At 40.2% G+C, this 15,314-nt stretch overlaps 1 protein-coding gene across 1 annotated transcript; it reads left to right on the top strand.

Moving 5' to 3' along the window:
* Window positions 1–8,558: 8,558 nt before the first annotated feature.
* Window positions 8,559–15,098, top strand: LOC581622 (carbonyl reductase [NADPH] 1-like). The gene is made up of 3 exons (XM_030989855.1): window positions 8,559–8,629; window positions 13,794–13,938; window positions 14,889–15,098. The coding sequence occupies exons 1-3, from the start codon at window positions 8,559–8,561 to the stop codon at window positions 15,096–15,098; spliced, it is 426 nt and encodes a 141-aa protein (XP_030845715.1).
* The last annotated feature ends 216 nt before the right edge of the window (window positions 15,099–15,314 follow it).

The raw sequence follows: 15,314 nt of genomic DNA, 5'->3' as shown, positions 1-15,314 counted from the left end.
TTTTATGATTCATCAGCATACCCTTGAAAATGATAATTGTTCGCAGTTGCTCTGTATAATGTATATACAAAGCAATGAAGGTTATTATTTACATGAGAGTTAAATCAAAGCTGTTGTACGTATTACATTCCCTTGTGGTAGGTCCAATTGTTCATTAGTATATAAAATGAATGAGATAGGGGAGGAAATAATAACAGTATAGCTTCAATTAAAATTTCCCAGAGTTGTCCTGTCATCTTTGATATATTTTACATTTATACAAAAATGATTCAATAAATAAAGGTAATTATTTCCACTAGAGTTGATATACAACGTAGCTGTTGCACATGTTACATCTCCTTCAGTAATTGTTCATTATTGCATGAAATAAATAAAAGCAATAAGAAAATAACAGCATAACTTAAATTCAAGTTTCCCAAAGCTGTCCCCTCATACCACATGCAAAATTATGCAAATAAAAACACAAGTTCACAACATTATAAAGAATACACAAAACAAGCAGGGTTTTTTAATTTTAAACTTCATATGTGCTTTTGTTTTATTCTCTTCACGTGAAGAGAGCCTTTGATATCTTGACATGATATGTAACCAAGTACATGGATGGTGATGCAGTAATAAATGTATAGGGCCTGTTAAATAAAACTTTCTACAAAATATATATTGCAAACAGTTTTAGAAACGATTAAAGACAAACTATATCTGTATCCAAAGAGTGTATATGTTTTCTTTCTTATCGTATTAATTATGATTAAGTTATCATGAACATTTGTTTGAAGAAAAGACCTGAATGTAACCATGTGCAAGGTAACGTATCTGTCTGCAACCTACATGTACACATTACAATTGGTTTAATGAAGACAGAAACTACCATGTACAATTAAAGGTAAAGACCAGTTATGGTCATGCGATTGCATTGTGAAAGAAACGTTGTGGAATCGATCAGAAAAGGTTGATCATCTAGCATCTAGCATCTGCAAGGTTCTGGAATCATCAAAATGATAATAAATTTAGCCCATTCTTCGTAAAATTACAAGCACTATACACAGAAAGATGTATATGGGACTACCCTATATTTCTCACAGACCATGAGAGAAACAAATTTACCAAATATATGAATTAGTAGGCGGTTTCCCGGCAAATTTTTTATCATCATGTATTAGTCAAAAACATATTCTTTCACATGATTGGTAATGAGAGCTTCCATATCATTTTTTGAAATTGGGGCGTTTCCAATACTGGTCTTTACCTTTAAACAAAAAGCTGACACATGCATACAACATGTCGGAACACCAGTCAGAGCTTTCGACATCTTGTCTCGCTATATGGGCCTATTTTAGTAGTATTATGTGCAGGCTAATAGCGCACAGCACATGTGCATGTTAGCCAGCTGCACGATCGATGTTTGCTTTATTTACAGGAAAATCCTACCCAAATAGTCAACTACTCTAAAAGAAAGCAAATAAATCAGAGAAGCAAACTGATGAAAGTTTCAATTAAATCTGACTAAATATGAGAAAGGTATGGATTTTCGAAAGTACTAATCGCTTTACGTATGGGCACTAAATTGGCTGAAGCGGTAATGTCAATGTGATAGTGCCGGACTACTCTCCCATCTGTTCCAACGAATAAAATGACTAATTTTTGTTTTCCTTCAAAAAATCATGGCTCAGGAGGGTCTATACTTTTTAGAGGACCCATAATAATATACTGTCTTTAATATATTTGAAGTAGTGCCATAAGGGAGAAGGAACTACGAGAACAAAAAAGGAAATTAGTGATATTTTTGTTCGGCAAATGGGAGAGTTATCGACGTACTACGTCACAATTCATTGACCAAACTACCACCTACAAGACCTATGTGAGACCGATTGTTGAATACGCTCCTGCAGCATGGGATCCCCACATTCAACGGAACATCAAGAAAATTGAGCAGGTCCAGAGAAGCAGTGCCCGCTTTGTCACCAGTACCTATGGTCGAAGATCCAGTGTAACGTCGTTACTGAGAGACCACCAATGGCATTCTCTAGAAAGTAGCGTCAGCAGCAACGACTGTCAATGCTCTGCAGGATCAGATTCAGATATGACATGGTTGACGTTAACTGGAACCAGTTCTTAACAGAATCATCATCACGCACCAGGGGACACAGCTCTCGCTTTTGGACACCTTACTGCAACAACCAGACTTTCCTCTCATCCTTCTTCCCTCGTACTAGTGGAGAGTGGAACAACCTCAAGAAGGACCCTGCAAACTTCCTTTCTCTGGATGGCTTTAAAAGGGCATTGAAGGAAGCGTCCAACTGATGGCAGCACATCGCTGTCCACGTTTTTAACAGCACATCACTGTATATATATATTTTTCACCTCGATTGAGGCCTACATTTTGGACATGGCACACACCACACTGCAGTGCGTAATCTTCGTTGTATTAAGTAGCATTTACCGATGAAGAAAAAGAAGATGGATCACTACATCTATGCGAATCTCCAAATGGCAATTTTTCAGTCGAACCTTTCTGATTATCGTAATAATTAAAACACCATTTGGAATAGAGTTGTAAGCAGGTAACCTTAGGTTCTTGATTAGTGCACGACAATCAAACCTTTCTGATTATCAAAATAATTAAAACACCATTTGGAATAGAGTTGTAAGCAGGTAACCTTAGGTTCTTGATTAGTGCACGACAATCAAACCTTTCTGATTATCATAATAATTAAAACACCATATGGAATCGAATCGTGAACAGGTTACCTTAGGTATTATGGAAAGCATATTATCTAGGTACTCTAAAATGCAAAGACTCTCCGGAGTCAAACATTTTGCACAATAGAAAGTTAATTTATTTTGTGAAAAATTGTTGGACACCAGTGGTGGATCCAGGGGGAGGGGGGGGGGTGGCCTGAGCGAATTATCGGCCGGCACGATTTTCAAATTTTCGGGAGCAAAAAAATAAATAAATTAGAAACAGGTTACGTTGGGTTCTTGGTTATGTGCATGACAATCAAACCTTTCTGATTATCATAATAATTAAAACACCATATGGAATCGAATCGTAAACAGGTTACCTTAGGTATTATGGAAAGCATTTTATCTAGGTACTCTAAAATGCAAAGGCTCTCCGGAGTCAAACATTTTGCACGATAGAAAGTTAAGTTATTTTGTGAAAAATTGTTAGACACCAGTGGTGGATCCAGGGGGGGGGGGGCCTGAGCGAATTATCGGCCGGCACGATTTTCAAATTTTCGGGAGCAAAAAAATAAATAAATTAGAAACAGGTTACGTTGGGTTCTTGATTATGTGCATGACAATCAAACCTTTCTGATTATCATAATAATTAAAACACCATACGGAATAGAGTTGTAAGCAGGTAACCTTAGCTTCTGGATTAGTGCACGACAATCACACCTTTCTGATTATCATAATAATTAAAACACCATATGGAATCGAATCGTAAACAGGTTACCTTAGGTATTATGGAAAGCATATTAAATGCAAAGACTCTCCGGAGTCAAACATTTTGCACGATAGAAAGTTTAGTTATTTTGTGAAAAATTGTTGGACACCAGTGGTGTTTCCGGGGGGGGGGGGGCTGAGCGAATTATCGGCCGGCACGATTTTCAAATTTTCAGGAGCAAATAAAAATCGAATCGAATCGAATCGTAAACAGGTTACCTTAGGTATTACGGAAAGCATATTGATTACGACGTAGTGACCGATTACTCCCTGTTTTCCTCCCTAGTGCCTTCACCCTTGGGGCACTACTAAAATACATATTGAAGAGTTTATTAGTGTATGTCCTCTAGTAAGTAAAGACCATCCCGAGTCATACATTTTTTTGAAATTTTTAGAATTGATATATATCGCCTAAATCATTTATACATATTTTTGCATCTTTGTATATCTGATAGATATCGCCGACTCAATCATGCATGTATAACATTTGCGAAGTCTTTTATCGAGGCTACACGTCAAACAGGAAACACATTGTAATGCCATTTATCCGGATATATAGAGTTCAATTATGGACTTAGTAGATCAATCGTTTAGCCATTAGATTGATGTACAATGCTGTATGAACGATCACTATACACGAGTCATCATGTCGGTACGAGTAGCAGTGGTAAGTATCTAGATTATAATGATACTTGTTTTAATGTAAATATTATGAATCGTTGTACTGTATTACTTCACGTAACCTATTAGTACCACCCAATGGGTGTCAAACCGGGGGGGGGGAGGAGGACAGGTGGGACACGTCGCCCCCCCCCCGATTTTTCATGGGGGGGGGCATCATATCAAATGTCCCTCATGTTTTGTTGTCAGAAAAGAATGGGGACCACCAGGAAAAACTATTTTGTATACATTGCCAAGGAGATGACAGATAAATGTTCGTTAAATAAAATTAAAAAAACTAAGCTTTTCAGTTTTTATCTAAATTTGGACGATAGAGCCAACTGCGTTGAGACGGGTTGAGTATTAAAATGTTGCCATAATGTGCTATGCATTCCTGCATGGTGGTCTGGCCGCGCTCATCCATAAATACTATACACTGACAACTAAAATTGGCCTGTTGGACTAGCAAAATGCCGCTAGTTCAGACGGTGCCCATCTTGACTACTAAAGTAAACATGGGTGTTGGTCATATTCCTGCTGGACAAACGTGAAAGCGAGTCAGTTCTGCTAGACTATTAACTGATGGACTACTACGATATTAGTCATGCTCGCTGGACTAGCTTATACATTTGAATGGACTAGTTTAAACTCTGACGGACCAAGGAGTTTTAAGAGCTGGAGACCCAACTGGCAACAAATTATTCCAAGCAGCTGCTGTTTTCTATGGTTGCACAAAAGCAACACAATAGAATCTACTGGTGTGCTGTTACCTTTGATGTCCGAGGTTCGAAGCCGCCAATGCCATTGGAAAGCTTGAGTAGTGATTTTGTTCACAAAGAAATGTCCTTAATATTTCTCTTTTTATTTGGACTAACAAGGGTAAAATCGAACAGATGATAAATATGAATTGAAAAAGCCTAATTGTGTAAAGAAATTTGCTTACATATTGTATGATAGCAGCTTTACTTTGTGAAAAATAGTAAAATGTTACGGTCCTAAAACCTGCAATTTGACACTTTTCCGATTACCGGCTCACGAAAATAAAAAGGGAATTTGTTCATATACCGTTCTTTATGATGTCATATGTCAGATTAGTGCCCACACATGCCCAGTCGAGTAATTTTGAATAATATTTCAGGAGGTTTTGCGCCATTTCTTTTCGCTTGCCTCCTGTAAAGGTAAACACTGTGTACTGCTCGTATTATCAGACGAGTGGTAGCGAAAAGTAGTTATCATTACAAAAGCATATTTCCCTTTGAAAGTTGCCCTTTAGTTTGCCGCTAGGTAGGAATATTTTATCTACGTATCTGCAAGAAAGATCCAGTTAAAGGGATAGCCGAGTTCTGTTGCAGAGGGCGCTTCTCAAAAAAAAAATTGTGAGATAATGAAAAACTGAATGTCAAATTTGAAAGAACATACAATTTAAATGACAAAATCATCTTTGTTTGATCAAAATCGGTTCAGAGACGGCTGAAATATCGATAAACATAACGATTTCTAATACTTGTGTACCACCACAAATATTAGATAATTTGAACCAGCCGTTGAAAGCCGTTGCAAAAAAAAATAGCGCCTTTCGCGTTGTATTTCAGCCAATGCCGATGTTGGCTTTTTTGTTGGCTTTTTCGTGTTGGTTATATTACGCACAATCAGCCGGCCCATGGGTGTTTTCAATTAATTAATTAATGGTCACCGTATTTTTCTAAAAGTGGAGCTGAATTGGTGTGATCGTATTGGCTCTAAAATTACCTTTTTAGCAATTTTAAGTCCCAAAAGGTCACTAGAAATGTCATAGATAAGAATAAGAGCAATAACCATGCACTTTGAAGGCATTTGCGATCTGAAAACAGAACTTAACTATCCCTTTAAGCACATGCCTGACATATTTTATCCTGGCGGCATCGAAAATGGTACAAAGGGAATGAGCTAGATAGGACTCCATCTCTTAAAACTTCTTGGACGGACTAACTGCTTGACAAGCCAAATGTTAGTCATAACGGTGCTCATCTTGACTAGCATTTGCTTGTCAATCATGCTGGACTAACGTAATCGTTGGTCATTCAGGCTCGACTAACATGTTCCAAACAAGCTCTACGTGCCGGACTAACATGCTGGACTAACGTAATCGTTGGTCAGTCAGACTAGACTAACATGTTCCAAACAAGCTCTACGTGCCGGACTAACATGCTGGACTAACGTAATCGTTGGTCAGTCAGACTAGACTAACATGTTCCAAACAAGCTCTACGTGCCGGACTAACATGCTGGACTTTTGCTTCTGCTTTAAATTATACATGTATGTATAATGCTAAGTCTATGTGAAAATATGGATAAATGTTTATAAAATGGTCCTCAATGTTAATCCACTGCAAATTGCATAAAACGGTACGACGTATCGGAGAGGGGTATTAATATACAAAACCGCCAGCACCGAAAGGTTTGCTAGCTAGGCTCGCGCTAGCCCACAATGTATGTCATCACATCTACACTTATATATTTCTAATGTGGCCATGAAGTTTAAGTGTATCTTTAATACTACAGCAAGACTTACTTTTTTATGCATTTTACCAAGCATGCTTGTTAAAGTCCGACATAAAGATGAATATAGCCAGGTTATGTCGGCTAACGCTATCGGAAATCTGGATCCAGCCCTATTCCATAAAATACTCGAGTGTGACATCCGCGCTGACTTAACAACTAACCGACCGCTAAGCAAATGTCATCGTTATTTTCTTCTGGTATAGGTGACAGGCGCAAACAAGGGTATTGGTCTGGAGATTGTTCGAGCTCTTTGCCGCCATTTTGGACAAGATGGCGTGGTTTACTTGACTGCACGCAATGAAGGGCGTGGCCTAGCCGCTATTGAGCTCCTCCAGAAAGAGGGACTCGATCCCAAGTTTCATCTTCTTGACGTCACTGATCAATCCAGCATTGAGAAGATTCGGAATCATCTGGAAAAGGAACATGGTGGAATTGATGTTCTAGTCAACAATGCTGGTATTGATACACCGTTAGGTTGGCATTTTATATTTATTTTGTACACAGACAGATGTATATGGGACTACACAAATGGTGTCGGGCCTACTTACCTTGATTTCCTTATCTTTCTATGCTCATTACTCAGCCAGTATACATTTTCTACCAAAATTGTTTGGCAAATGACATTTATTTGTAATCTTGAACATTCAGTGTAAGTTTCGTTTGATTCTGTGAGAATTTTTTTTTGTTGTTGTTTAACCAGAACTCAAGTTTGTCTTTAATAGGAAAACGGCAATAAGTGGAAATTTATGCTATAAACCACTTTACCCAGGTACTCAAATGACATGGATGATTATAACATTCCTTGCCTCGAGGCCAGTCATTTTTCTATTTCAAAAAGCAAAAGGCCAAAGGCAGGTCGAAAACACATATTGTTGCTATGTCTTGCAAACCTCTTAAAAAACAAAACATTTTTTAGTGAGCGTCATTAAAGTGACACGTCAGGAGAGTTCATCCCCCAACCGTTAGCGAACCGATTAACTCATAGCCTGCCATAAGGCTGCATGCACGCTATTGTTATCGTGCTTTGTACATGGGAACAAGCTACTGCTACTCTGCTTCTTGCATGATTGCACGCATTCGTAATAGCAGTTATTGTTCATGCCCATTGGGCTGTGCCTAGTGTTTTGCACGCGTTATTGGTAGTACCATCGCGTTAATCCGATTATCTCGTTATAAATTTGGCACTGGGGGGATTGCAAGGATAAGAGTTAATGACATAATCTATGCAGTGAGTGATTTGAGTCAGCAAAATGAGTGAATTTTATGTAAACTTCTGGAATCAGGTAACTTTAAATAATGCTCATTTGACTCGGTACTACCTGGCCTGAGAGTCCCCTGCATCTAGCATCAATTGTATTTCGTTTGATTTGATTTGATTTGATTTGATTTGATTTATTTATTTTCCACTCAAATATCCACAAATTAAATGACATATATAAACCATACAGTAATACAATATATAATAGAACAAGTGAATTATACAAGTAACGAAAAACTGACAAGTATGTTCGTAATCAAATAAGTTTACAAAGTACATTTATGTTTGAGAATTAAACAACATATTTTAAATTGCTTGATTTAACTGAGAGGGGAAAAAAAGGGAATTTCAGAAAAGCTAGGCTTGTTGAGCGAGATTCCCAGTATAAATTAAATAATGGACCATCATCAACGTGCATCAAATTCTACACATGTCCGCTCCCAGAGAGACCAGAGACGCACGAACCAACTCGCCCGCGCCAGATCCCCGGGTCCCCCCCCCCCCCGCCAAGGCCCATTCAGCGTACAACAGTCTGCCGTTCATTTCAATATAGAGATGGAGAGATCTACGCCGGTTTAGACTTAGTCATTTTCACTAACCTTGTTTTACAGAAAGAAAACATTTCGTTTTATGAGAAGCGATTCCGCGTCATGGAGGCAAATTTCTTTGGGCTCATATCCGTCTGCCAGAGTCTCATTCCCCTGGTGCGTTCAGGTGGAAGGTATGTTTTTTATGCAACATTCTTATCCTAATACAGTCAATCCTGCTTTAGTGACCACCAGAGGCGGCCCTCCCGGGGGGGGGGGCAGGGGAGCACAGTGCCCCCCTCTTTTCAAGCACCCGAAAAGTGCCCCCTTTTACCTAGGAAAAGTGCCCCTCTGTACATTTGAATAACGCCCCTTTTACGTTGACAAGTGCCCCTATTTCTTCGACAAGTTACCTTTTTCCTTTGCAATAAGTGTCCAATTTCCATTCTCATAAGTGCCCTTTTCAATCTCTAGTAAGTGCCCATTTTCAGGTACGAGAAGGGCCTCTTTTCACTTTTGATTAGTGCCCACTTCACCTCTGATAATAAGTGCCCCTACCCCTTTTAATAACTACCCCCATTTTAACTCGGATAAGCGCACCTTATATTTTCACATGTGCCCCTTTTCAATTCTAATAAATGCCCCTTTTCCTAATGATAAGTGTGCTATTAAAAAAAAGCCCCTTCCCCTTCTCATACGTGCCCCTCCTCTGGCAAATTGCCCTTTTCAGGTACGAGAAGTTACTCATTTTCACTTCAGATAAGTGCCCCCTTAACCTCCGATAATGCCCCTTTAAAATCTGATCGGTGTCCATTTTCTTTCAACCAATGCCCCTTTTCCTTTCTAATAAGTGCCTCTTTTCCTAATGATAAGTGCCCCATTAAAAAGAGCCCCTTCCCATAAGTGCCCCTTCTCTGGTAATGACCCTTTTCAGGTACGAGAAAATACTCCTTTTCACTTCAGATAACTGCCCCGATAACCTCCGATTAAAATCTGATCGGTGCCAAATTTTGCGATCTCACAAATATTAAAAATTGTCCTTGCTCGCTTCGCTCGCTCGCAAATAATTTTTCAGACCATTACACCCGACTGCAAAGCATGATGCTTAAGGAATATCTTGTTTGGTTTATGAAGTGAAACAAAATTATTGAAATCATCCCTGATAATGTAATAACAATATAGGGGTATATACCTATGTCTAAAAGATTGTATATTTTCGCTTTGAGATTTCCCTTTGTAGGTGACCTTTTTTTCTCCAGAAAGTGCCCCTTTTTCTTGGTCCCCCCCCCCCCCACTTTGGAAGTCGCTCGGCCGCCCCTGCCTGTCCACAAAGACCACCTGTCTACACGGACCAAATTGTTTGTTTCCCTTGAAAATGGTTTCTCATTGAAACATGTACTTTAGGAACCTGTCTACAAAGACCACATGCCTTCAAAGACCACTTTTTGTGTTTCCCTTGGGCGGTCGCTATAGACAGGTTTGACTGTCCATGTAAACACAGACAGGGTAAATACAATTTGCTTGTACTAAACATTAAGGAATTCAAATTTCCATCTGTCTTAAGGTCTCTCCACACCAAACACGACAAACGAAAAAAATATGTTCACACTATAATCGCTAAAAGGCCTTATAAGATGGGATGACGATGTCCTGTTTGATGTTGAGAATGTCGTAATGGCATTTATTTGAGTCACAATATTGTTTGCGAAAACGAGGTAGAAAGTACGTCTTTTTTTCTTCAAAATTATTCTTTATTAGGGCTTTGTAAAAAAAAAATCGATTAGTCATGTTTGACTGTGAATGATACAAATGATGTCTGCTGGTGTACGGTGTAATGTAGGATTCTTTTTCTTTGTTTCTTTTTTCTACCTGGCATGGTGGCTCAGTAGTTAGAGCGCCTGCCTCATGAACGGGAGGTCGTGGGTTCGAACCCCGGCCGAGTCATACCAAAGACTTATAACAATGGGACCTTCTGCCTTCTAGCTAGGCGCTCAGCATATTAGATTGGAGAAGGGTAGTAATAACATATTATGTTATGCACAGCCCGCTGGAAGAGCAGTTTCATAACTGAAGTGTCTACCCTGGGTAAATAAACCGTTATTATTATTATTATTATTATTATTATTGTATTAACTTTCACATTAACTTAAATTCGTTAACTCCCTACATTTACAAATTGGATAATTCGTTTACATTGTAGGGAGAGGGAGGGGGAGGGTAGGGGGGCATAGGCCACAATATCTCCTACACTTCGTGTATTTCTTGATTTACAGTGATACCTTACGTTCTTTTTACTGGTAAGAGTGAATTTCTTTATGTTCGTCGAAAATCTGCCAGGGGGATTGCCCCTTAGCCCTTCCGTAAATTAAGCTAATGTATTATATCATACAACATCAAAAATTCGACTCCCTAGCTCTATTTTTATCTTCTAGGATTGTAAACGTAGCGAGCACAACAGGATATATCGTATTTAGAGAGCAATTAACTGATGAAATAAGGAACAGATTTCGACAAGTTAAGGATGAACAGGACGTTGTGGACCTCATGAATGAATTTCTCGAGTAAGTAGAATTGAAATACTATAGAGCATTTGAACCAGGGCTGCGTTTCACAAAACCGTCCTACGTACAAGTACCCGTTACAGATTTTCAAGGGTACATGTCTAAAAAAAAAAAAATTCCCCTCCCCCTCAGAAAAAGACCCCCCCCCCCCCCCCCCAAAAAAAAGAAGAAACACACAACACAAACAAACAAACAAACAAACAAACAAACAAAAAACGTCCACAGTCTGTTTGGTAGTGGCAGTCAAAACCTCTATTTGGTTTGGTGGTGTGGTTGTTTTTCCTGACTGCTAATGCCTAGGTCATATTTGCCGCCGCGGTCGTTGGGTCTGAATATATACGGCCGATAACAAGCTGCGGCCACAGGTATCTCTCGATTTCGAGGGCCTATGGCCGCCGTCTTCTAGCCGAAAAGCAAATGTGACCTAGGCATAAGAAAGCATGTGTATTCTCGTAATGGGAAACTACGGGTTTAAGACCTCTCCCAGAGACTCGACAATTAGGATTAAAGCCTTACCAAAGGGCACTAGTCCATTGGTTTGGTTTCGAACCCGGGACCTCCCAGTTAGAGAGATACTACTCTACCACTGAACCATCTCGCCTATTTCCTCTTATCTTGGTCCTCCATTAAAGTATACATCAATGCTTTCTTTTAATTACGATTGGTTTTGAGGCTGGGTCGTCAATTTGGGATGGCTCTGTGAACAATAAATACGATGCAACATCTCCTCCAAAGTGTCGATACACATGTATGCACATATTTTTGTGTAGGCATGCGTAAACGCGCAGCGATGAGGCAACTCGTATACCTTTCAAAGGCGCCATGGTTAGACAAAAAGCGAGATGGTGAGTTGTTCGCCCAGGCGCCTTGGGCGACTTGATGTGCTTTAAGTTTACGACTCGCGTTCTCGTCTCCTCTACTTAAACAAGGCGCCTTTGTGAGTTTAAACAACTCACCTTCTCACTTTCTTGACTAAAACCAGGCATATTGGCGAGTTAAACAAGTTGTCCTGTCGCTGCACGTTTAAGCTTCCGTACAGACTCCTGTGGGTGGCTGTTGATCATGTCCAATACTCTCTGCCTCTGACTACGTTGCAGGTGACACGTGCGGCTTATATTCCTTCCAAACACCGCAAGAACTTCTTGCGGATATCGCACGGGCGTCTTGTGATTTGGTGCGAACAGACATAATGCAGCCGTAACGCATCGCACGGCAGTTGCACGATACTATGTAAGAAGGGTGCAAAGAACCCACGGCAGATCGTTAGAAGGAAAATAATAATTATATTCTGCTTTTATACAGCGCCCAATACATCGTTACAACGTTGTGTCTAAGCGCTTTACAGATATATTATTACGCCGGTCATCGGTTATCTCTTCTCCCTGGGGTGCATTCGGGCCAGTCGTCATTTTACAAGCGCACACTTGCTCGTCAAACCACATTAACTTTCGCATCCTACCGGCTACCCATTTAACACTTTGGAGGAGAGCGGCAAATGTACACTGTTGGTCATGAAGGTGGAATAGTTTTTTTAACCCAAATTTATGGAATGATTTTAGCAATGATTTATTCCTAATAGATCTAAATAATAGAATACACTTTCAAATTTTATTGAATAATAATTGGCGAGTGTCTGTTTTGCAAAACTTCTAAAGCATGTGTATGCTACTATGCTTAAATACTGGGGTACCTACGCTCTTAAGTCATAACTGACAGTTATGGGGATTAATGCCTCACAAAAGGACACTAACTCATCCCTATTTTCACGAAGTGACGGAAGTGAGGAAAATCGCATACAATTGCATACTCTAGCTGATCGACACGGTTTTGATCCTGGGGTTTTGACACTCATCAGTTATTATTCAATAACATTTGAGAATGTATACTATTATTTAGATCTTTTAGGGATAAATCATTGTCAAATTCATTCCATGAATTTGGGTAAAAAAAAATATTCCACCTTTATGACCAAAGGTGTGGTTTAACGTCTTGCCATAGGACATTAGTGCTGCGGCGGGACTCCTTGTGATCTGCTGTCGGTAGACTCATCCACTAGACCACAACGCCTCTGATGTACGAATCGCAGAAGTTGGGCTACAGCTAAGTCCACAATCTTACCGCGGCTTCGGTCACGCACGTTAAAAAAAGACGCATGGTGTGTTCCGACCTTAGTGTACTCAAATACATTAGGTGGTTCTAGGACACCTACTCCCTGGACATCCACCCTCGGATAACCACCCCCAGTAAACTAGCCCCTAGGACAACTAGCCCCTAGGACAACTAACCCTGGACAACTACCCCCGGACAACTACCCCCGGGCAACTACCACACGGACAACTACCCCCAGACAACTACCACCTAGAGACAACTACCCCCTAGGGCAACCACCCTCTAGGACGAATTCCCCCCTGGGACAAATACCCCCTGACAACTATCCCAGTAAACTACCCCTAGGACAACTACCCCCCGGACAACCACCCCCTGACAACTATCCTAGTGGGCAGTTGTCCAGGGTTAGTTGTTTTAGGGGGAGGTTGTCCTAGGGGTAGTTGTCTGGAGGTAGTTATCCGGGGGGTAGTTTTCCTGGGTGGTAGTCGTCCTAGAGGGTGGTTGCCCTAGGGGTTAGTTGACTGGGGGTGGTTATACGAAGGTGGATATCCAGGGGGTAGGTGTCCGGATACGACATTAGGTACGTGTACTCTCTTTGATTTACAATAATTTATGCCAGAGGAAATCCTCAGTTTCTAATAACAGACCTAACCTCTATTATGGGGACTACGTGCATTTTCATTTGCAGGTGCTGCAAGACGGAAACTAACGCAGCTAACGGATGGACAACATGGTCATATGGGGTTAGTAAACTCGGGGTGATCCTACTGTCAAAGATACAGGCTGAAAAGATATCACTAGATGAATCAAGGCAGAATATACTTGTCAATGCGGTAAGTACAGTGGCGGTTACACCGAAAAATCTGCCTATTTCGTTCGCGGATATTATGTTCCACCAATAGTGATACTACGTCTAGCATTGCCAAATCCCTCTCCAACATAGTTTGTGTTAAGAAACTCCTCCACGCAGACGGATTATTCCGTGTATAAAGTATAGGGGCGACCCGACTTTTGCACAGGCGACAGATGCTCGGGCAAAATTTAGCTCCAGGGATATTTGTTCCAGGTTTTTGTGTGTCTTTGCTATGGGGTTAGGGTTGTATTTGGGTTGTAGGCCTACATTACATTTTCTTCTCTTGATGGTAGATCTAGGATTCTCTATCAGAAATTAGGGGGGGGCACTTGTTAAAAAAGGTCCGCTGACAAGAAATAGATACAAATTAGTCAAGAAGATATTTACAATTACCAGATGTTTACAATTACATGCTTCCTAAATTTTTGGCTAGGAGCAAACGTGCAGGGGTGGTGATGGGGGGGGGGGGCGTGCATGTTCAGCTAGTCCATGTGTTTCTCTCCTCGTCTCCTGGCATGGATGTGGGTGTGAGCTCTGTGTACGAGCATCTTCTCCCACATAGACCTTTTACGGCACTTCATGTCCCATTTTTTAATATTTCCTGAATGAAAAAAAAAATACAGTTTCACCTTACAACGAGGAGAGACAACCATTTTAAGCTTCAATTAAGAATTAATTTCTTCTTAAGTTGCGCATTTTTGTGGAAGAAGTAAACAATTCATGTTCTATACCATGAACTATAGTGAACCTCCTCGGGATACTTCGCGTGATGCACATCTGTCGTGTAAAGCAAAACAAAACTAACCTTTCGAGATCATATTGGGGAACAAATCTTGAATGATTCTGAGATAAAAACGTAAAAACAGACGCTTAACCCAAGAATGTGCGTAGCATTTGATTCCATTATACTTTGTTTCTTGTTGTTGTCAGTGTTCCCCAGGCTTTGTACAAACCGATATGACTGCTGACTTACCGGAAACCGAACACGACGTAAGCATCAAAATAACGACTGTAGAGGGCGCAGATACTCCAGTTTTTGTGGCACTCCTTCCACCAGGCGTAAAAGAGCCAAACGGACAGTTCTTGTTGCGAAGAAAGGTGTATGACTTTCTCAACACTGACGTCATCATCCAAAAATGAGACCCACTAGAACACCCAAATGAAGAATATTTACCCATAATGTCGATGATGAATCTAATATCCTGTGCTGTTTGGGCCAATGTGCTTTTATTCACTCTTCTTCAATCCGTATTTAATATAGTGAAAATGGTTACCATGATTACGATAAAAAAATTACAAAATATACATAAATGGAAAGCTGATCTGACGCAGAATACAAAAACATGCACAAAAAAA

Source organism: Strongylocentrotus purpuratus, unplaced genomic scaffold (assembly GCF_000002235.5).
Source record: "Strongylocentrotus purpuratus isolate Spur 01 unplaced genomic scaffold, Spur_5.0 spur5_scaffold_19, whole genome shotgun sequence".
Lineage (NCBI taxonomy): Eukaryota > Metazoa > Echinodermata > Echinoidea > Camarodonta > Strongylocentrotidae > Strongylocentrotus > Strongylocentrotus purpuratus.
The sequence above is the reverse complement of the archived record's forward strand: the minus strand, read 5'-3'. Positions and strand labels throughout refer to the sequence as shown.